The following is a 21,104-nucleotide window of genomic DNA, read 5'->3' as shown; positions in this document are numbered from 1 at the left end:
TTCGCCATGTGTCCGCGCGAACACTAGTAGAGCCACTTGGTCGAGTAGTCCTTGGGCGAGACCACCAGGCCCTTGCCCTTGCTCGCGCCGCGATACACCGTCTCGATGATGTCAATCAGCTCATCCTTGCTGCTGATGGCAAAGTTGATCTTGTTGTTATTTCCCGTGCCGAAATCAACCTGAATGTGCTTGTTCCTGCATCGTCGTCAGCCTCTGCCCTGCCCTCGCTTTCGCATCCTCGCGTTTGCTCGACGGACCCACCGCCAGAAAAACATCACGGTGCACTCGTCGTAGATCTCGTACATGGCGTTGAAGTCGGGCACCTCGGTGTTGTCGACCAGGTAGATGGTGGCGAAGTTCTTGAGCTTGCCCGCGATCTTGTAGAGGTGCTCGTCCATGGACATGACGGCGGGGGCGCCGGCGGCGCCGAAGCGGAGGACCACGACGCGGCGTTCTTCGCTGAGGATGGCTTGGTCGACGTGCCTGGACGATGAGAATTAGCAAGAGGTGTTGTCTGCCAGGGAGGGAGGCGAAGTAGTTGGCGTGGGGCCTGCGAGTAGTTCCTGAAGATATCGAACAAGGCTGGGTTTGGTGTATGAGATGTGGGCTCTGGATGCGCTTACCAGCCGGAGTGCAAATGTGGGAGGACGATGGAGCCCATTTTGGTTGGAGGCGGCGGTGCAAGATGGGTGGTGTTTCGAGGCTCGCAATTGTGGGAGTATCTTTGAAGACCCTGAAGATTTACTGCGACATTTGTATTGCTTGCATTGTTGAAGCAGCAAACGCACATGCCAAACGGTCTCCCTAAACGGGAAGCGACCTCTCGTAGGCGCCGCGAAGCACAACCTGTCGAGCGTAGGCCCTTTCCGGTAAACATATTGGAATCCGTTGAACCCGGCTTGCTCGCATGTGTTGGGGATAGCACCTAGGCAGTGCTCTCGGTCTGGGGAATGAAGCGACCTAGCGAGGTGTGTTGGGTGGTTGTGTCTATCATAGATCGTGATACAAGGCGTCGTCCGGTCTTGCTCTAGACCCGTCGTGTGGCTTACATCTGCCAGAGTTCTTGTTTCTGGTGTTGAGGGAGGCGCATGTACGAGTCCCTCGCTATTGCCTTCCCACTATGCTCGACCGCAGACCCTGCCGACCTCTTAGTGTAGACCTGCATATCCTCACTTCTTTGGATTATCCCCAAATCGATCCCTCAGTATTTCTACATTGAACTTTTAGCTAGCTCTAGGTACTACGGCATACACTACCTTGCCTTGATTCACGCTGATTTGATGCCCGTACCTTGGGTGCTTGACTCGAAGAGGACAGTCAAATCTCTTTTGCGTGTTCTGGCAGTGAACTTTACGAATCATTGCATACAATAGATGCAGAATACACCACAATCATTTCCATGTTCTAAGCAGTAGTCGCTGTTTCTCCCTCCATCTCCTCGAGCTTTCGGCGGCCAATCTCAATATCGATCTGTCTCCTTTGCTCGTTCTCTACGTTTTTGATGAATTAGCTTCCAGTCAACAATATTGAAGAGGTAGATCGCCGTGCGGACGTATTACGTCACGGGGGTACTCTTGTTCAATTTTGGCATGAAACTAGTTATCACAATGCTAAGGCCTTAGAGATGAGGGTTGCACAGCGAGCTTAAGCTCGTTAAGAGCCTCTCAGGCGCAGCTCCGTAAGACTAACCCTCTTTTGAGGGTGTAAAACTTGTTCCTAGAGTCGCCGTTAGCAACAGCTTGAGGAAGACTCGAGCTCTCTCACTGTTGTCAACGTCGAGACGAGCCTCTCATAATGAAGTCCTTCTGTCCTTCTCGACTTGCAGAATACGCTGCGAGCGACTAAATCGTGATTTGAGAAGCGTATATACATGAACTACAGGTCTATGGCTCTCGATATTGGTCCCCGCATCCAACATAGTAGATTGTATCATATGAAATCAGCGTATGGTCAGTGGACTCAAAGACCCAAGAAACTATGCACTAGATAATTTTGGTGGATATGATTGGATTGATATCAGTCCGGAGATTAATTACGTAAAGGGGGAATAATCATCATAATGATCGAAGCCGTTCCATCCTGGCTATTCTCTGATCTTCGCCATGTCGCCAAGAAACGCCTTCATGAAGTGATGCCAACAAGAAAACATACGCTATAGTCCAATTTTCCTACCCTCGCGCCGCTCTCGAGACGCGTGCTCGACCACGACCTCGCGACACCTCTTCTGGAAAAAGATAGGCCCCTTCTCCTTGTGCGGGTGAAGCTCGCCGTTGACGAAGATGCCCGCCTCGATGTTCTTCTGCGATCGCTCGCAGAGGACCTTGTCCTCGCTCATGACGCGCTTGTAGGTGTCGCTGATAAGAAGGAAGTCCTCCTCGGCTGAGTTCCTGTTGCGCCACACCTCGTAGTACATCATGCTTTCCCGCGGGGACTTTGGCATGAACTTTTGGATGAAGAGGAAGTGTTTTGTGATTGTGAAGGAGACGTTGGGGAAGCAGTATGTGGAACAGATCTCTTGGCCGAGAGCCTTGCGATCTTCGGGTGTGTTGGGCTTGTGCTGGATGTGGTCGCCCTTGGGGTCGCAATATACGTCGTAGGACTCGAGGTCGATCAGACCGGTTGTGAGATCGGGGTGGGTAGTCGCACAGTGGTAGCACTCGTTGAAGTTGTCTGCGAGAATCTTCCAGTTGAAGGGACCGACTAGGTTCCAGGTGTGGTCGAACTCGTAGTCGTCGAAGTTGAACTGGTCAAATCGGGTCTGCTCGTCGATATGGTCGAATCGATCCTCCCAAGCTACTTCGGGCTTGTCGTGGGGGTCCATATTGATCCATATGAACCCGTTTCTATCGATGCGCACGTGCATCGAGTTTGAGGAGCTGGCGTCAAGAGTGTCAAGGGTCTGAGCACCACGATGAGCTTTGATCTCGCCCGCGATGTTCTTGTGGATCACAACATCGTAGTTGGCGATGTCGTAGTGTAGCCAGTCCCCGGTCTTGCTAAGTCTTGAGTTGTGGGTGATGAGAAGCCATCGGCGGGAGAAGATAGCACGTCGTTCAAGCTGGTACATCTCCTCTGATGTGTACCAGTTTGCTGGCAGCGCGCGCACCGGTTGCACCTTCGCTGGCAACGGCTTTGTTTTGGGTGTGACAGCAGTACGGCTGCCTCTGAAGCCGAGGTATCCTAGTAGTGATCCAACCATGATGGGCGATGTGATGAAGCAAAGGACCTTTGTTAATCAGTAGTGGTAGATATAAAGCTGAGGATGCTAAAAGATAGGGAGACCAGCTACTGAACATATATATCGGTTCAAGGTCATGGTCAATTACGTGTAACACTACGTTTGGACGTTCTGATTCAGGTAACCAACCCGCCACTTTTTTGTGAGGGGATAGCGGCCGTGCGCTATTGTGGTATTACTTTCCCATGGGGGGCGCGAACGCGATCGGGCTGAAATTACCTTTGGAGATATCGATTGCGACAACTATCGTCACATGCGATAAGCACCCCGTGTATCGGAGTTGGCATCGTGATCAATACGGTCGGAAACTCAGGGGCCCAACAAAGGTCTAGAAGCCAGGAGCCTATCAGTCATAAAAACCGGAGATAATTGACCAATCGCATAGTTTTGGCTTTCAGGTTGATGAGGCTGATGATAGCGCGATGGGGTTATCTTAGTGTTTGCCCCTCAATGCCACTGGCGTGAATGGGAACTATTTCCCAATTTGGACATCAAACACTGACATTCTCCTCGACCAGTGTGTCAACCCAGCATCGAGGTGATTCTTATGACAGTAGAATCCATCGCGGTCACCCCTTTCAAGATCGTGAGAACCGTGTCCGGTGCGAGGAGCCTTGCGGCCCAAAACATCACGCGCAACGACTTCGCACTGCGACAGCCTGAAAGTCTTAAAATATGTCCCCTACAGATTATTCTGGCAGCGATGTTCTCTCAGAGCGCTTCAGGTCCAGACGCATGATGAGGGAACGTTTCTTTGCTCATAAGAAAGGTTTCGAAGAGATCTTCGGAAGTGACGCTCCGGTATCAGGACAATCAGTTGGGTATCAGTGCGTCTGCAACATTCCTTCGGTACCATAACCCATTACATCCGGTCTCGGTCATGTTCGAGTCAGACTGACCGAGCCCTATCCGGTCTGAATGTGCGGCCTGTGATCGTTTGCGAGAACCACCCATCATACCCATCATCGAGGTCTGCACAGTCTGGTGCTTTGTACGCACCCCCATACACGAACGAAATACTGCTAGCGATGGGATTGCTTGAGCTTCAGGGTCTGTTTGCACGGTGGCAAGGGATCAGGCCCGTCCCTTTGGATGCCAGTGCGAAGAGAAACAGCATCGCCAGTGCTGAGCTGCAGCCGGGACACTTTCCACCTATAGGTGAATGATTGCTGCCGCATGATACATACGAGTTCCCATGATTTGATGACACTTGTCCCGCCCTCAAGGTCGAATCACGCCAGCCGGGCATGACTGCCTGGAGTGGAAAGGTGTAGACATTGCGCCGTATGATGACAATCATATTTCATGCCCTTGATGCACTGCCACTGCATCCATCGCACGTATGCCCACCCCACTCAATATGGTCCGCATTTACTTGCATAAAGCACTGTGTGCTTCTCCTGATATCAACTAAGCTTCTGCCTCGCTTGACTCGCCTCAGGAGCTAGTTGAACAGGCGCACATACCACTGAGGCTGCATCCCCATCTGCATCCAGGATGACAATCTCATCAGCGGACTTATTTCGTGCAAACTCTTAGTCATGAATGCCATTCAAATTGTGCAGCAAACGGACTTCTTCAAAACCAGTCTCCTTCATATACCTTTTCAGCTCATGGGAGCAGGAGATCAAGATATAGTGATTCCTTGCCGCAAGAGGAGCATAAACGCAAATGCCAACCGGGGAGCTCGTTTTGGTGGAGGCAACCTTGAAATCTGCGTAAAATATGGTGCCGCTGACCAACGTGACCGGTTGAGTCGAGACATTCGTATACGTTTTCGGGCTTACATCGCTCTATGAGGTAGACTTTGCCCTCTCCGGTGTAGTTTTGCACCGGACTGGAAATGAGAGTCATTCGCTGCTGCGCAACCGAATGGACGAGAGGGGGACTTGCAAGTTTCGTGGTGTGCTGAGATGGCGATATCAGCATGGATGAGGGGAAAGTGGACTCTGAGCGCAAAATTGACCGCATCGATCGAGTGTCTCTGTAAATGTAATTGATATTGAATACGTGAAAAATGCTACCTTACAACGCATTACATTTTGCTGATAGGTGCCTCATGTAGCACTTTCTTCCTTGGGAAGCGAGGAACAAGTGGGGGTGATTGTCTTTCCTATCTACAGTCCTACTAAGAGGTTTCTACCTTGCATATCAGATCAGACGATGGTCCTGGTGCCGCCGTGATACAAAGTTCCAGTCGAAGAGCATTCTCGCTGAATTGCTTGCTCCGCTGGGTATGGGGTGGTGCGTAAGTGAAGCTGATGAACAGCACCACGAGCAAGTAGGTCAAAGCAACGATGCCCATAGCGAGGATTGCAGCATGGAACAAGGGAAGAGAGCCATCCATTGGGTGCAGGACCTCGAGTGTGAGTTGTCGGTTCAGAAAGATAAAGTTTTGTGGTTGATAAGTGATGCTGTCCAGCGCAAGAATTAACTGAGAGTTGGTGGTCAAGTAAAGCTAGCACAGTGGTGGGTATTGAGGGCCATTTTATATCAGGTTTTGCTGGCTTAGGTGGTTCAGCTGCACGTGAGTCAGGCTGCCTGGAACCGCGAACTTCAGGATTGGAAGTCATACATTTGCCACGGCGTCTGCGTACATCTACGGACGTGAGTGCTTTATCCAAACGTAATATCTTTGGATTCCTGGGTATGTTAAGAATCGTGTGGAACGTAAGTACCTTTGTTTCGAACCTTACATGTTTCCATCTTAAACCCCGTTGGACAATCCCAGGCAGCAAGCATCCAAGATCTCTATCTAGATTTTTCAGGAAATAGTGAGGAGCCATACCGTGTCCGTGCACGCGATGCGCGGTTTCGCCAGATGCGCGATCTCAGAAAAATCGCGCAATCTTCACAACCTCATAACTCAACCAATATGGATCCAATCAACGAAGCGATTGAAGAAATCAACTCCCTAGGACCAGGCGAAACTTTTACGTACACTGTAATAGCAAAAAAATATGGTGTTGTACGCTTAACGTTGACGCGCCGGCACAAGGGTGAAACAGCCTCATCTACTACCCAGCACGCCAATACACAAAAGCTCACTCCACAACAAGAGCTAGAGCTTGTAAGCTATATAGAACAGCTTACAGCTCGTCGGCTACCACCTACAAGGGAGATGGTACAAAATTTCGCGTCAGCTATAGCAAAGGAGCCAGTGAGCGAGAGCTGGGTTACCCGATTTCTCACCCGCCATGGGATCTCTATTACCCCCCGATGGAGTACTGGAATGGATCGCGATCACCACCATGCTGATTCAGAGGATAAATATTAACTATTCTTTCAACTTCTGATAGAGGTTATTAAGAAATACGATATAGAGCCACGTCACACGTACAATATGGATGAGAAAGGCTTCCTTATTAGGGTGATTGGAAGAAGTAAAAGGATCTTCAGTAAAGCAATGTGGGACCAAAAGGAAGTTACAGCAGCCCTTCAAGATAGTAATAGAGAGTGGATAACACTACAAGCATGTGTTTGTAGTAATAGATCAGCTCTCCCTCCTACTCTGATCTTTGCCTCTGCAAATTCAGCCCTTCAAGCTTCTTGGGTAGATGGAATTTAGGCTGGAAAACACCAAGTTCACGTCAGCTCATCTCCCTCTGGCTGGACCAACAATGATATTAGCCTAGCGTGGCTTGAATAGGTGTTTAATCGATACACTAAGTAGAAATCACGACAATCCTATTAGCTATTAATCCTTGACGGCCATGGATCCCACATCACTATGGATTTCATCGAGTTCTGTGATTAGAATCGAATTCTCCTCCTAATATTCCCCCCTCATTCAACCCACACGTTACAGCCACTAGATGTGGTGATATTCAAGCCTCTATCATCTGCCTATTCAAAACAGCTTATAAAATACCTCCACAACGCCCAAGGACTATTACCAGTTAAGAAAGGAGACTTCTTCCCACTATTTTAGGAAGCCTGGACCTACTCCTTTCAAGAAAAAACAATCCTAAGGTCTTTCTAAGCAACTGGAATAATACCTCTCAGCCCAGAGATTATACTTAAACGGTTCAAGAAATCAACACTAGAGTAAGAAGAGAGAGAGAACTCTAGCTTAGTCCTTAGTAGAGAAGATTGGCTCAAATTACATAGCCTAATACGATCAGAAGTAAAGGACTAGAGTAGTAGAGAGGCTCAAAAGCTGAGCTGCTCACTCCACCATATATCAATCCAAAATGAGCTACTCTACACAGAAGTAGAAGGCTTATTAAAGGCTCTACTTTCTAAGAAGAAACATAAGAAGAAAAGCAAGCCCCTAGACCTATAGCAACGCCAGGAGTACCGCGGGGGCGCTATATTCTAGTCCCCATCTAAAGTGAGGGAGGCCTAGTTCCGCCAAAGGATCAAAGACCAAGAAGCTGAGAAGCAACAACTTAAAAAAGCTCGTAAGAAGGCAGAAAAGGCCTCAAAAAAGGTACATTAACTTTAAGAGAAAGAAGAAAGAGCAAGGTTAAGGATTTAAAGGCGAGAAGAAAAGGAGAGGATTGCGGCTAAGAAATAGGCTACACGCCAACGTAAAGAAAAAGAGAAACAAAACACTAAAAAGCCTACACAAACTTCCTAAAAGGGAAAGAGGAAGGCTTTAGAGCCTGCTGTAAAGCCTATATAGAAAAAACAGAGGCGTGAGGTGGTTGTAGAGGGTAGGGGAGGTGATCAGGGCCGTGATCCTTCATCTGTGAGAACTACGAGGGTTGGCAGGAACATCAAACTCCTACAGAAATTCAAGTAGTCCATCTTTTTCGCAGTAGTTTGTTTAGTATTTGGATGGATTATTAGAATAATTAAGCTATTGTGGGTGGCTCTGTAACTCGATTTCTGCAACTCAGTGATTTGGTGATGGGCGCGCATCTGGCGAAACCGCGCATCGCGTGCACGGACACGGTACCTTCCCCGAAGACAAACTTACCGCATTGCTATGTGAAAGAGCCAGCGCGGTCGTGTCTGTGCGTGCTGCTTTCAACTGCCAGTCACGGTTGATGAACTAATCATCGAAGCAGTATTTGAAAGTCACTGCGCCATAAGTATAGAATTAAACTATTGTGGCTTAATCTACGACCATTGGAGCGCAGCAAGTTGCTTCCACGTAATGAGTACTCTGAAAGCAAACCCTCCTCTATTTATGAGCAAGGCATTCTATTTACTCATTAATCTGAACTAAGTTCGATTCTTGAACGAATGAGGGCTCAAGAAACCGGTAAGCTTCGCGCCATACTACCAAAAAGCTGACACTGTTTCTTTAGCTGGCAGTTATCCGAACAACGACCACCTCAGTCTCTAGAGACCGGCCAATTAACTTACCAGCAAGTATTGAACAGAAATACTAGGACAGTATGAGCAATCTCTCCCTCCGTCTTCCTGGCCTCGCCACCATTGTTACTCTAACCCTCGTGTCCATGTGCACACACGTCCTCTTCTACAAGTGTAAGAGCGACACTGCGGAGCATTTCATCGCCGTTCTCAAGGACCGCCACGCTGACAAGAACGGTCGCCTCCTGAAGGAGAAGCATCTCGTCGAGCGCCGGGCCATCGAGCTAGGAAGCGACCTCAACATGACTGAATCTACCCTCAGGATACTATGCGTCTTCCCCTCATTTCAGAAAGGAACACGCGGGTGGATGTCGATTGCAGCAGCACGATCTTCAGCGTAGGAATGGATGGATTGGGTAAACACACATAGCATGGAATTATCACGAATTATCACGAATTGAAATGGCATAGCAGTTACTGTGTTGACCGATCCGAATGCCAATGACATCGGCGGACGCGCCCGAGTACGCTATGAAGACGCTACGAAGAAGGCAATTGTGTATTACCTAGGACTCAGAATGGGCGCAGTACATACTGCATCGCTTATTCACATTTGTCCAGGAGTGACCGAGACAAGACAAATTTCGGCATGGAATGAAGTGAGCTTTTCCTCACCAATTGTTACTTGGAAGCAACGACGTGTGTTGGCTGCGAACGTTGTCTGTTTGAGTGGCAAGCTACGCAGTCACCAACACGTCAGTTTCAAACGTATTGACTTATATCAACACCACCAAACAAAGCTGACGCGTCGCATTCTTCAACAATAGCTCCAGGATCCAAGTTTTTGAAGAAGTGGCCTCACCATGTCGAGCGCTGCGAGCCCTTCATTCCCAGCAAAAAGTGAAGACGTCACGGGATTGTCCAAGTATCACAAGGCCCTATGTAATTGAGCTCTGACTAACCCAACTCACAAGCACAACTAACATGCTTTACCTCTTATATCCACATGACGCGATCGAAACAAACAAGCCAGCCTATGCTGTCGACCGCCTGGACGCTGTTGACGATATCATGCTTCAAGACCTGCGAAAGTGGGGATGGCGAGTAGAAGAGACCACGAATAACGATCCTAGGTGGCCAGTCGCGAGACGAGAGTACCGTAAGCGGATGGAGGGAGAAGGAGAGGGCGAAGAAAACAAGCCTTCCCTGTGGGATTATTGGCGCAAGGAGAATGCGCGAAGACTAGCACAGGATAATGATAAGGGTAGGCAGCGTAAAAGGTTGACCAAATCACCTCGACCGGGGACTGCGAGTAGTCATAGGAGCAGCTTCACGGGACTTGTGAATGGGAAAGACTCTGAGAAGCTGGCAGAACCACAAGGGAATCCTCAAGTGGGAGAAATCCATAAGAAAGAGATGCATCTGATGAGTGGAGCAAACCAGGAACGAAGGACGATTGCTGAGATCAGACAGCAAACGGCGCAGAAGAAAGAGGTATCGGATGATTGGAATAAGCCCGACCCTGCCAAGTCGCTCGGGAAACTCGATCCTAAAGCACCCATGATCTACCACTACGGTGCCGGAAATGAAGCCTCAGCGGTAGCCAACGGGGAACTAGAGCTTGAGCTCTTGCACGAGATCCAAGCGTGGGTCGGCCTAGGAGGAATTCTCAAGACGACGCAAGTCTCTGTGATTTCTGATCTAGGGATCTGTGTCGACGATAAGGGTGAGCGAGTTTATTTCCCACCAAAGTGGAACCTCCCACTGTTTCCGTGGGAGGAGGAAGTGTCACGGTCGAGCTCGACCAAAGGCAAGGACCCGTCGGCGAAAGGCTCATTGGAGTACGTGACAGCTGATTTCGCCGCTGTCTTTGAGGTCGCTGACAGCTGCCAGGAGAAAGATGAGCCAGATCAAGAGACTCATAGCGTAGACTAGACTGGGACTGATGCTTGGAGCGGCTGTAGGTTGATTAAGGCGTCATTGCCGTTGAGCTTACGCGTCTGCCGGCGCATGATCTTGTAGGTAGCCACGAAATCGTTCGCATAGGGAACAACAGATTTTCCATTGCACGGTGTATCCTATCGCAGAGCTCCAGACGCTGCTGCCTGCGACATGATGTTGAGAGCGACCAAGTGTAAGGGCGTGTAGCAGCCAATGACAAGCGCCGGTCGTTATGACGACGTGCGGCAGGAGCAAGCGAGGAGCTTGGCTGTTACGTGACGCTGGGTAGCTCCGCAAGGCACAACCTCCACCGCGCGAAACGTTAACCTCCAAACACTGTGTCTTTTTCGCATCCGCCCATTGCGCCGCCCATCGCACTCCATCGCCTTCGCGAACGTTAATCAAACTGCGGTTCCCACATCTCTCCGACCAGCCGACCGGCATGGACTTCTCCGACATCTTGTGCGTGCGCCTGGTCCAGCGAGCTGTCTTCTCCGACTTTCGAACAGCAGCGACGTTGCCATGAATTTTGGGCGCTGACAGTAGATGCAGTCGCATGGTGAACTTCGCCACTGCGGTTTTCATGGTCCTCGGCGGCGTAACAAAGTTCATCCACCCAGGCGGCTTGTGAGTTGCCCTGCGCACCATGTCCTGATTCGCATACACCAGGCTGACAATACTCCCCAAGCGCGAACATCATTCTTGGTGTATACTTGGTCATCTTTGGTGCTGGTAAGGAAGCTCCTACCGATAGTTGAGAAAGCTAGTACTGACACATTGCCAGCCACCGGACTCCTTGGTTCGTACTCCCTCGCTCCCTTACAATGCGAATCGGCTCGCGCGCCCACCTTCATTACCGTTTGAAGTCGCCAAACACTAGCTGAGGCCGGTCGCTGTGACAATAAATCCATGTGTCATTGAGGACGGCGCACGATTTCGAAGGCGATCATAGCGAAAAGACACTGCTGACACTTGCACAGAGGTCCAGATCCCCCCACAAGTCACCCGCTATGCTTCGTTCATGTTCTCGTTCATCGGCCGTGGAGTTTGTAGGTTGCCTCACTGTACGCGAAACGACGCAGCCGCTTATAATACTCAGTCTATGTCTTCGTCGGTTCCGTAGCCGTTGGTGACGGTTGGTGGCGCATCATCCCCGGCACCATTGTCGGTGTTGTTGGCCTCGCGTACATCGTCCTTGAGTTTATCCCGTCCATTGAGCCGCCTGCAAACATGCGCGATGCCGATGCTGGCTGGGGCGCAGAACAGGTCTAAAACGTCCAAGCGGCTATGCAATTCGAGGATGGCGATCGATCATTCCTCAAAACCTAGACGATTGTAGAAAGAGGGACGGGGTTGGCTCGTACATGATCGCATACTGTGTGATGAGTGGAAAACATTTGGATGTGGGTGGACTGCGGAATTGGCGCACAGTGGTGACGACCCATATGTTGTTTTGAGTTCGTTGGGGTTCAGGAAAGGAACTGGATACGTGTGCACGCCTCACGACATGGCGTGCCACGGGCTGTTGTATGCTATCAGTAGACGGTAGGCAATTTGACGACTTGGTCAATGGTTCCAACAAGCGATATCCATGCACTATGTGCGGGCCTGCCCAGCGGTACGCTGCTGTTGATCACAGTAGCTGTTGATGCCGGGCATTCCAGCTGCCAATGGAGAGTTGTTCGTGCGCGCATACCAACGGAATTGCCCAGGTTAAGATGCTAGCCGCAAGCATTGAGCGAACTTTGCGCAACAACCTGATGGTGGAGGGCCCGAGAACGCGGCGCACTTGAGTTCGTTAGCTGCAGGTGGAGAGTAGCGAGCTTCGAGGCAGCTTCAATTGGCCAGACCAGCTGCCGGCGAATCAACGAGTGCATGTTTGCCGTTACAAATGCGCCGAGCAGCAACATGGGCAGAATAATGGGGAAGGTCGCTCGGGTTTTCCTCTTTGCCACAGCAGATTGCGACCGCCCGCGTGGTCGATCTAGTCTGTAAAAGTCGGAAGGAAGCCACAGCCGTTTACGGCTACGTAATTGTACATGCACCTGGGATTTTGCTCGCCGAGATTGCTGCCAGACGATGCGGTGAAGGTCACGAAGGCTTGCGTTAACGAGCGCAGGAGGATCGAGCTAGGCGCGAAAGCTAGCAAACCTGCTTATCATCATCAACGCGGTGATTGGCCCGCCCTGCATCGGCAAGGAACTTGCGACCTCCCATACCAGTTGCCTGTTACGCATCACCGCAACCCTTTCTGACGCCCTTTGCTGGTTGCTAGAGGACGAAGGAACACTCGGACAAAGCAAAACGCGTATCCCGTCTTCTGCCGGCTCACGAGGAGCAACAATCTCCTTTCCACTGCACCCGTGTCTCGCTGCAGACCCCCTGGGCCAACCTCTCGGCGAAACAACCAGGTCACGTTTTGGCCACCTGACAGGAGCAAGTACTTGCATAAGCAACCCCATCAGCTCGCGGAACCGGTCCAGCAGCCGTCCAACGGACATAGAAGACCCCACTGCAACATCACTCTCGAGACACTGCCGCATCATATTTCCACAGTTGCTCATACCTGCCTCCCCAGTGCTGCCCGGAGGCAGCACGTCCGCCAGATATCATGGCAAACGGGTCAGGTAGCGGTGGCACATCGCTGGCTCCGACGCCAACTCATCCACACCACTTGTCCCGGGAACCGAGTCGAGAGGACGTAGAAATGGCCGAGCAACTTAGCCAGTTGAATCAGGTCCAGGACAACCGGACCTCAAGAATAACTTCGCCTTCCCAAGCCCGGCAGGCTCCAACGCCGCCACCCCCACATGCTCCTGAAATCTACCACTCTCTGGAGGATGCGCGGCCTATGCGGGAAAGCGAGCAACCGGAGCAGCCCTCATTACCAACGACTCCGGCATCTCTTCCTCAGCCTAGTCTTGGTGCTGGAAATGCGCTTATTTCCGGCCAAGTCTGCAGGTGCGTCTCAGCCTCTGCTTTCTTTTTTGCAGCCATGCCGCTCCTACCTTGAACCCTGATGAGACCATGCTGACAATCGTAAAAGCAACTGCGGAACCACGAAAACACCCTTGTGGCGGCGATCGCCTGCTGGAGAAACCATTTGCAATGCTTGTGGTTTGTACCAGAAGGCGAGGAACCAATCACGCCCAACTAATCTCAAGCGTAACACCACAGGGCAGCCCATTCTCCCCATCCATCAAAGTCCAGCAACAGGCCAAGGGCATGACCGGAGCGCTTCACCAGGAGGCGCAGGCGTCTCGCCGAGACCAGCGACTTATGTCGCATCAGATCACCAAGCCGCTGGAACTTGTCCTGGAGGCGGTAGATGTAATGGCATGGGAGGCCAGCAGGGTTGCGGTGGATGCCCTGCTTTTAACAATCGTGTCTCCAAGACGGCACAATTTGCGCTAGCACAGACGAGTGGCCCTTCTACTACTACTGGAAATGACAGAGGAGCCCCAGTGGCGACGAACGCGATCCCGGCTTGCCAAAATTGCGGGACTACTGTAACACCTCTTTGGAGGAGAGACGAAGCTGGACATACTATCTGCAATGCTTGTGGTACGTTCATGTCCTGTCGCGAACCATTGTAGGGTCGGCATTCCCGCATCACGAGCTAACTTGCGAAGGTCTCTACTATAAGCTCCATGGCGCACACCGCCCTGTCGAGATGAAGAAACAAGAAATCAAACGCCGGAAACGTATCGTCCCAGCCGATGGCAACAGCACACAAGCACCATCGTCAGTCACCAGTTTCTCGCCCCAACCGCGTTCAATGCATACCCCGGCTTTCGAGCACTCGGTGTCACCCGACCCGTCAACCGCAATTGAGTCGAGCGAACTTCCATCGGGTATCAGAGCCCCTGTGCCGGTTGATTTTACCACCTACCAGGGCAGCGGTGCTCAGCTGGGACCTCCTTCGCCAAGAAAACGTAGCTTGAGCGCCACGCTAGATGCGGACGAGAAACCTGCGACCCCAGCACCCCACCGACCGAATCCCATTTCGTCGATTCTGAACCCGGCTGCAGCGCACGACACAAACATTGACCCATTGCTGTCAAGCCTCTCACAACGAAGTGCAGATTCTCCATCCGCTCCGCAAGAAGACAGATCTGCCCGCAAAGAGAGGCTCATGCGGGAGATAGAAGTGATGAGGCAAGAGCAGGCGAAACGTGAAAGAGAACTGCTGGAACTGGGCGATGACTGACGAGTGTTGGAAAGATGCTCAACATCGGAACAGGCTGTACAACAATAGAGAGGAGGACCCAATCCCATCGACAAAAGTAGATGTGGACATGCTACTCTCATCGGCGTTTTTGGAAAACATATCCTTGACCCATACCAGGGCATGAACGTTCTTTACGGGACGACTCTTATGATCTCAATGCGGCACAGGTCAGATGAAAGCGGGGAGTTGCTAATATTGTATAAGAAGCTTTCAAGCGTGGCGTAAGGTTCTATCGGAGACTGTCATTACGACAAACAAGGTCGAGATCGGGATATATAGGATATGCGCGATACCGATGTGCTGGTCATCAAAATGAATCACATACGAGTTACGAATCTATAAAGAATTCTATGCCTCTCAAAACATCGATACTGTTGATGGTGTTCAATAACATACCTGGCCACCCTCCCTAAGCATATGCCTTCGGTGCTACAGGTAGTACTCCCAAACTCTTGCCCGTCCGTTCTGCCTTCCCCTTCTTCAGCGTCAGCCTGTAGGCCCTGCTTCTCGTACACCACAAGTGCGGTTATCCTCACTGCGCAGCCCTGTTGGTTGTGCAGAGGAGCATAATCTGGTCAAATGTCTTGGGAAATTCTCGCGAAAGACGACTTCAATGTACAAGAATATTCGATTGAATAAGCTACAGTTACAGTATGATGCTTCGTTGAAAAGCAGGTCGACCGCACAAGATGCCCCCACTCAATGCATGACCACTGCCACGTGATCATCCATATACTTGGAAATGTCGCCCAAGAAGCACGCGGCAACGATGCTGACAGCTCCAAACGCTATGCTCACATAGTAGACGTATTTATACGCCTCCGCGTAGGCGAGCTGGCCAGCATAGACGACAAGCTCGTACGCGCCGGGAACGTCCTTGATACCTGGGAGTTCCTTGAGGGCGGGGAGCAGCGAGCTGCCTGTGATGACGATGGCTTCGCCGATGGTGGCTGTGTCGGTGATGTTTAGTTTGGTTACCATGGCGCCGCCGATGAAGTGCGTGGCAGCAGGGACGAACTTGGCTGGGAGATGTTAGTAGTGTGGCCTACGAATCGAAGGAAAGGCGGGTTGAGGGTGGAAGGCTTACAAATGAAAACGTTATAGTAGACGCAGTATCCAACCGAACCGCCAATGACACGAATAGCCAGTGTGAGGGCGGCGACTGTTGCGATGAGATCATCTGGGCAGATGATAGTAGCTAATACGGTCAATCAGCAAACATTCAGTTCGTGCAGATAGCCTCGATTGACTCACAGATAATTGATGCTGGGACCACAATGCCTCCAATTCCAAGTCCAGCCAGAACAAGCAATCCCCAGAGTTGGTGCAGATTGTCCACACGGGCAATTGCGAGAGAACCACAGCCAGCCGTCATGAGGATAGAGGATACGATAAGAAGCTCCTTGTTGTGCCCGCGGAGCAGAGAGAGAAGCCACAGAACAATGCATGCGCCAGCCAGGATGGAGAATCCGACGGGAATACCACGGATCCCGACACCGACGGGATCATGACCGTACACGTTGAAGGCCTGTGTAGGCCAGAACATGAGGATGGAGAAGAAGTTGGCGCCGGAGATGAAGGTAATGACGAGGGTGAGTCCGAGGATGCGAGGCTCTTGTCGCAGTCTCTTCGGGAACATGGGGTGTTTTGCGTAGCCTTGCCAGACCACGAACGCCACGATGAGGATTGCGCCCAAAATCAGAGGTGCGAGGACGTGCGCGCTCGACCATGGGTACTGGTACCCTCCCCATTGCATTCCCATCATGAAGAGGAGCATTCCAGAGATAGATAGAAATCCGCCGAGGTAGTCGATCTCGGAGAGAATTTGCCTGCGGCTCAGACCTTGGCTGTTCGGTCGGGGAGGAGGATGGTCTATATCGCGGGTACAAAGTCAGCTGAGTCACAAAAGGGGGTTTGTGTACAAGTCATCTAATGTCTAACACATAGCGACTTTGTACCGGTGAGGATCTTACAGAAGACGGCAGTCATGACAAGGCCAATGAAGGCCCAGACACCGCACCAGCAGCCGATCCATCTCCAGCTCGTGTGCGAGGCAATCAGTTGTGCCCAGAGTACGGAAGGGCAAAACGGGATGATTGTGAACACCAGAATGGCAACGTACTTGCCACGCTGCGAAGTGGGCGCCAATTCAGATGTCACGGCCAGTGCTGTGAGCTCGTTGATACCGGCGCCAACGCCGGAGAAGACCATGCCGCTGATGAAGATGTTCATCGTGTGCGCTGTCGAGCAGATGATCATGCCCAAGATGAGAAAGCAGGCGCCAATCATGGCAACATAGCGGCGACCCACGATATCGGAGATTGATCCAACGAATGGACAGACGGCAGCGAGGGAAAGCAGATTCGCGAGGACGAACCAGATCCATCGATCGACACCGCCAATGTCGGCGTAGATATATGGTGGGACACCGCCGAAGAGATATACAGGAATCTGACTGCCGGTCCAGACTGCGTGGTGATTCGTCAGATTCTGAATGTTATATCAGGTATGGAGGACATACGGAACGCCATGGCGATAAGACTCATGATCCTCGAGAATGTCATTGGCGGCTCGACGTCGTGATTTTCGTCGTCCCCGTATGTTCTCAGACCATCCTTCTCATAGTAGTTCGTGTGGCCAGGGACTCGCTCGTTGGTGTGGATCTGCTCGATGTGCTCCATGGTCGTGGGCTTCGCTGTTGGGGAGTGCTCCCCCGAGCCATCTGTGAAGTGTCAGTCACACATTCGATTATTTGTTCAAGGCTTTGCAGTGACTTACTTGAGCTACTGGCGTCGGTCATCGTTCAGTGTTGCAGTCAAGACCGATGTACGCAGTACACAGTCGATAAATCGGTCAAGGAAGGGGACCAGAGGTTTTGGCACGGCCTGACGATCCACTCAAAGAGACATCATGGGCCTTTATGCGCAGCCTGGACGCGTATGCTGATCTACGTTGGGCGGCAGACGGAGCTCGATCCTGCCGGCGTTGCTATCTTTCTCTCGTGACCCCACGGGGCCGTATCCGAGATCCACAATGAGTGAATTCGCGGGGTACTGGGGAAATAGCTCGTCTCAGACGTCCTAAGTCACGGAGATACCGACGAGTTTGTCCTGGCCGTTCGTGGTGGCGGTGTGCGTTGGGTTTCATTGGCCCTCCCCATGACCATCCCGCGCTTTAACCGACTGGACCCGCGCAAGCCACTCTATCGGATCCTCGACCTGCATGGAAAAGTACCGCGGCATCCTCTGTTGGTCTTTGTTTATTGTGACGGGTCTGCAGTCCTAAAGGGCTGATCGCACGTTTCAACTGCTGTTTTTGCAAATTCCACAAGCTTCACAAGCTTCACTTCAGTAGTAGAGTTGACGCTCACTACCCAGGGCCATATTCTCACAACAGAACGTGTTCAAAGGACACTTGCACCCAAATAGGATGTTGCATTCATTCCAATCCTGGCATCGCCTTAGCGTGGAACTACCCCGCATTGCAATTGCTTGACACGCAAAAGCACCTCGGCGGCCAACAACAAGCTTCTCGACTCCAGAACGAGCCAGCACCATTCAGGGACCATCGCCGATCATCTCGCTACACCTTACGACTCGTGGGCTCACCCCTTCATCGTGATGATACCGCACCCCCGGAGCGCCATCCAAAGTGACGGGTGCTCCGTGGGCCAGGTCGTTGGCGCGTGGCGGCCTGGAAAACTTCGGTATCTGGGAATTCTCGGTAAAGAGAAGGGTCTGGCGCGCTGGAATGAACAACTCTCTTTGTCTTGACAGAGGCTTTGTCGAGATAAATGCCTTGAAAATGGATGATTACAGCGCCTGATCATCTATAGTTAATGTTGTTTATCAAGTTTCAAAGAGGCTGCGTGGTCTTGTCATCATTTCCGTACATTGTCACAGTACGCAGAATTCGGCAATATCAGTTGGGCTAGGTACTAGTTCACTTGACCACGTTGCTAGCCGGCTGCACGAGCTGGGAAATCGCCTGCTCTGGACCTGTTGTGGACCTGCTCTAGTATGCAAAAGGGTGTCCATGACCTTTAGAGTGCCTCATTTCAATGAAAAGATCAGGATTCCAAATTTACCAGAAGAAGCTGGGACTCTCTGCGCATCGTTATCACATTGCAAAGAGATGACAGACTCGTCGTTCCGCGGGAGATGAAGAAACTAGAAGACACCACCCCCTCTGGAATGCAGATAAACCATCAAATCCGCCGATGATGTTTATCAGTCTTCTGAAGAAAGGTAGCATTCAAAGAAGATCTCCCAGCTCGAGAGTAGACATTCCAGGATTCAAAACCGTCGAGAACAATTGTTGCGACCGGCCCTCAAGTCATCAACAACTGCCCGATCGACACGATGTCTCTACATATCTTTGTAGCACTCTCACACCCGAAAACTTTCGCTAACAATGCCATACCTACTCTTCAAGCCCCGCCACCCATTTGCCTCCTGCTCATCCAACCCTCCAAGACCAAAGTATACAACAGACGATCGCGCCGTAGCACAGGTCTTCCACTCCTACGGGTGGATTATCATGCAAGCACTCCGTCTTCCCGCGAGAGACGAGTCTGCGATATGGTGGGATAGCGACTGCGATAATGACGATGGTGACACTGCAGAAAGCGAATACTTTTCGAGCATCAGGCAGTGCTCAGGGATAGTAGAGCTGGACCATCGAGGCATGTTGCTCGATGGATTGATGGAGGGACCGCAGGTTGAGGGCCAAGTCAAGTGCACAATCATGTGGGCGGCAGACTAGGATATGCACAGGGAAGTTGATTTGAAAGTTGTATTGAGAGCTGAGGATTGAAGCAATTATGCTAGTATTGTGCAATTGTGCGCAAACGGCACCTTTCAGGTTGAACGATACCCATGCCCTCTCCATCCATACGTGTTAGCGAGGAGGAATCCGGATGCCACTGCTTCACCTGCACGAGAGGCACAGCGGGTGCAGTAGCTAACAGTAGAGCCAGAATTTCTACGTAGAGAACCCTAGATAGATAGGTATGCTAGACTATCAGACTTCAAGTGTCTGACTTTAAAAGTGAGTAAGCTTATATAAGATAATGTGTGCACCTGCATTCCCTTTCTGATACAGCAGCTGCTAAGAGGGGGGTTTTTTTTTGATGCGGCACCCGATTTAGAGATCACTGATGTAAACAGACAGACTGTCTTGCGGTTGAACCATGGATAAGCACAAGCTTGTTCTAGACCTGCGGGAATGGCCTGACAGGTGTGCACTCGATCTTCTCACGCAATTTAATAGGACTGCGATATCTCCACATACACGTCCTCTTGCCGTCTTGATGAGGGAAGAAAACAGCGGGTGCGACTTTGTGGTCGTTTGCGCCCGTCAGTCACTTGCTGCGCTGTAAGGGTCACACTTCTTTCTCATCTCATTTTGCGGGAAACGGTGACACTCACTATATGGGTAGTTTTCCGGCGCCCCCTCCACAAGATCAGCGCCAGCGAGCTAGGCATCTCCGCAAAGGCTGTCGAGGCAGGCCTCGGCTCGGCGCTCAGGCTGTGTTCGGAATGGAAAGCCGTTTGCCTGATTGACGAGGCAGATGTTTTCAGGGCGGCACGCAACGTCAACAACCTCGAGCGCAACGAGTTTGTGTCCGTCTTCCTCCGTCTCCTGGGTTAATACTCCGGTACCCTCATCATCACCACAAATCGCCTGAGGACGCCCCACTCGAGGTTTGAGTCGGGCATCGATATCACGCTGTCTTACAAACCGCCCACCGAGGCCGACGGTAAGCAAATCTGGACCAATTTCTTGCGCAAGTTCGATTCCGAGGCTGTCGCCATTGGCGATGCGGCTCTCGATAGGTTGGCGTGCTGGGGCTTGAACGGCCGTTAGATCAAGTGTGCGGTTAGAATGGGGCGTATCCTCGCTGCGGAGGAAGGAACCGCTCAGTGAGAAGCACTTGGAGGTGGTGCTTCAGCTGAGGCGCAAATCGTGGGGCTTAATGGGTGGTAATCCAGATGGAGTTGACGAACGTGATCTTTGAATGATGTTTCTGTGGCATGAGCGGTTTAAATGGGTCGAGTAGAGGACCATGTTGATGCTCGCCGCTTACCTGGCGCAGACCTTGTTATGGTTCAAAGGCGCCTACGTTTCAAGTACACCGGCAGTGCTCTGTGACTGAAACAAGAGGGAACTTTTGTGGAAATAAGGAGTGCTCAATCATCCAAACAAGTGAGACATGTATAAGGAACGTGCGGTTTTAGCTCACTTCAAAAACACACGAACATAGACATGAATACCTTCAAACTGGGTCACGTCGACTTCGCCTACTCGCATCAAGTCCAACATTTCATTTACGTATACCCTTGCCCAGGCATGCCAGTCTAATATTCGAAACTCGATCATTGAAATGAAGTATCAAACCCTGTTGCAGCACTGCAAAACTCCTCATAA

The 21,104-nt window shown here is 51.2% G+C and overlaps 8 protein-coding genes across 8 annotated transcripts; 4 read left to right on the top strand and 4 right to left on the bottom strand.

Moving 5' to 3' along the window:
- Nucleotides 1–23: 23 nt before the first annotated feature.
- Nucleotides 24–491, bottom strand: CC84DRAFT_1082066 (thioredoxin-like protein-like protein 4A; the record flags this gene model as incomplete). The annotated part of the gene is made up of 2 exons (XM_018173963.1): nucleotides 24–195; nucleotides 262–491. Coding segments are annotated over 2 exons (402 nt in total), but the record flags the coding sequence as incomplete, so codon positions are not given.
- A 1,644-nt stretch (nucleotides 492–2,135) lies between these two features.
- CC84DRAFT_1193586 (uncharacterized protein) lies at nucleotides 2,136–3,199 on the bottom strand (the record flags this gene model as incomplete). Its single annotated transcript, XM_018181315.1, has 2 exons — nucleotides 2,136–2,996; nucleotides 3,084–3,199. The coding sequence occupies 2 exons, from the start codon at nucleotides 3,197–3,199 to the stop codon at nucleotides 2,153–2,155; spliced, it is 960 nt and encodes a 319-aa protein (XP_018040346.1). The 3' UTR covers nucleotides 2,136–2,152.
- A 5,246-nt stretch (nucleotides 3,200–8,445) lies between these two features.
- CC84DRAFT_1235980 (uncharacterized protein) lies at nucleotides 8,446–8,904 on the top strand (the record flags this gene model as incomplete). The annotated part of the gene is made up of 1 exon (XM_018183870.1): nucleotides 8,446–8,904. The coding sequence occupies exon 1, from the start codon at nucleotides 8,587–8,589 to the stop codon at nucleotides 8,902–8,904; it is 318 nt and encodes a 105-aa protein (XP_018040345.1). The 5' UTR covers nucleotides 8,446–8,586.
- Nucleotides 8,905–9,487: 583 nt separating this feature from the next.
- CC84DRAFT_1213353 (uncharacterized protein) lies at nucleotides 9,488–10,438 on the top strand (the record flags this gene model as incomplete). The annotated part of the gene is made up of 1 exon (XM_018182526.1): nucleotides 9,488–10,438. One exon carries the CDS (start codon nucleotides 9,488–9,490, stop codon nucleotides 10,436–10,438), a length of 951 nt encoding a protein of 316 aa, XP_018040344.1.
- A 308-nt stretch (nucleotides 10,439–10,746) lies between these two features.
- Nucleotides 10,747–12,030, top strand: CC84DRAFT_1160999 (COPI associated). The gene is made up of 6 exons (XM_018177632.1): nucleotides 10,747–10,906; nucleotides 10,997–11,071; nucleotides 11,133–11,176; nucleotides 11,229–11,243; nucleotides 11,425–11,493; nucleotides 11,544–12,030. Exons 1-6 carry the CDS (start codon nucleotides 10,887–10,889, stop codon nucleotides 11,714–11,716), a joined length of 396 nt encoding a protein of 131 aa, XP_018040343.1. The 5' UTR covers nucleotides 10,747–10,886; the 3' UTR covers nucleotides 11,717–12,030.
- Nucleotides 12,031–12,987: 957 nt separating this feature from the next.
- Nucleotides 12,988–15,011, top strand: CC84DRAFT_1193583 (uncharacterized protein). The gene is made up of 3 exons (XM_018181314.1): nucleotides 12,988–13,405; nucleotides 13,491–14,008; nucleotides 14,077–15,011. Exons 1-3 carry the CDS (start codon nucleotides 13,056–13,058, stop codon nucleotides 14,652–14,654), a joined length of 1,446 nt encoding a protein of 481 aa, XP_018040342.1. The 5' UTR covers nucleotides 12,988–13,055; the 3' UTR covers nucleotides 14,655–15,011.
- Nucleotides 15,012–15,374: 363 nt separating this feature from the next.
- On the bottom strand, nucleotides 15,375–17,475 carry CC84DRAFT_1184147 (MFS general substrate transporter; the record flags this gene model as incomplete). Its single annotated transcript, XM_018180729.1, has 6 exons — nucleotides 15,375–15,697; nucleotides 15,763–15,855; nucleotides 15,930–16,547; nucleotides 16,649–17,143; nucleotides 17,197–17,397; nucleotides 17,454–17,475. The coding sequence occupies 6 exons, from the start codon at nucleotides 17,473–17,475 to the stop codon at nucleotides 15,375–15,377; spliced, it is 1,752 nt and encodes a 583-aa protein (XP_018040341.1).
- Nucleotides 17,476–20,153: 2,678 nt separating this feature from the next.
- On the bottom strand, nucleotides 20,154–20,744 carry CC84DRAFT_1172457 (uncharacterized protein; the record flags this gene model as incomplete). Its single annotated transcript, XM_018179981.1, has 2 exons — nucleotides 20,154–20,527; nucleotides 20,684–20,744. 2 exons carry the CDS (start codon nucleotides 20,742–20,744, stop codon nucleotides 20,154–20,156), a joined length of 435 nt encoding a protein of 144 aa, XP_018040340.1.
- Nucleotides 20,745–21,104: the final 360 nt, after the last annotated feature.

The sequence above is a fragment of the Paraphaeosphaeria sporulosa genome, assembly GCF_001642045.1.
Source record: "Paraphaeosphaeria sporulosa strain AP3s5-JAC2a unplaced genomic scaffold CC84scaffold_2, whole genome shotgun sequence".
Lineage (NCBI taxonomy): Eukaryota > Fungi > Ascomycota > Dothideomycetes > Pleosporales > Didymosphaeriaceae > Paraphaeosphaeria > Paraphaeosphaeria sporulosa.
Note: the sequence above shows the minus strand (reverse complement) of the source record. Positions and strands in the feature narration are given on the sequence as shown.

What these genes read in the sequence shown, in the direction of transcription:
- CC84DRAFT_1193583 (XM_018181314.1), top strand. Translation starts at nt 13,056, where the DNA reads ATGGCAAACGGGTCAGGTAGCGGTGGCACATCGCTGGCTCCGACGCCA. An exon ending in ATTTCCGGCCAAGTCTGCAG is followed by an intron (nt 13,406 to 13,490) that starts GTGCGTCTCAGC and finishes CAATCGTAAAAG; the next exon opens with CAACTGCGGAACCACGAAAA. An exon ending in TACTATCTGCAATGCTTGTG is followed by an intron (nt 14,009 to 14,076) that starts GTACGTTCATGT and finishes TAACTTGCGAAG; the next exon opens with GTCTCTACTATAAGCTCCAT.
- CC84DRAFT_1160999 (XM_018177632.1), top strand. Translation starts at nt 10,887, where the DNA reads ATGGACTTCTCCGACATCTT. An exon ending in ATGGACTTCTCCGACATCTT is followed by an intron (nt 10,907 to 10,996) that starts GTGCGTGCGCCT and finishes CAGTAGATGCAG; the next exon opens with TCGCATGGTGAACTTCGCCA. An exon ending in GTTCATCGGCCGTGGAGTTT is followed by an intron (nt 11,494 to 11,543) that starts GTAGGTTGCCTC and finishes TATAATACTCAG; the next exon opens with TCTATGTCTTCGTCGGTTCC.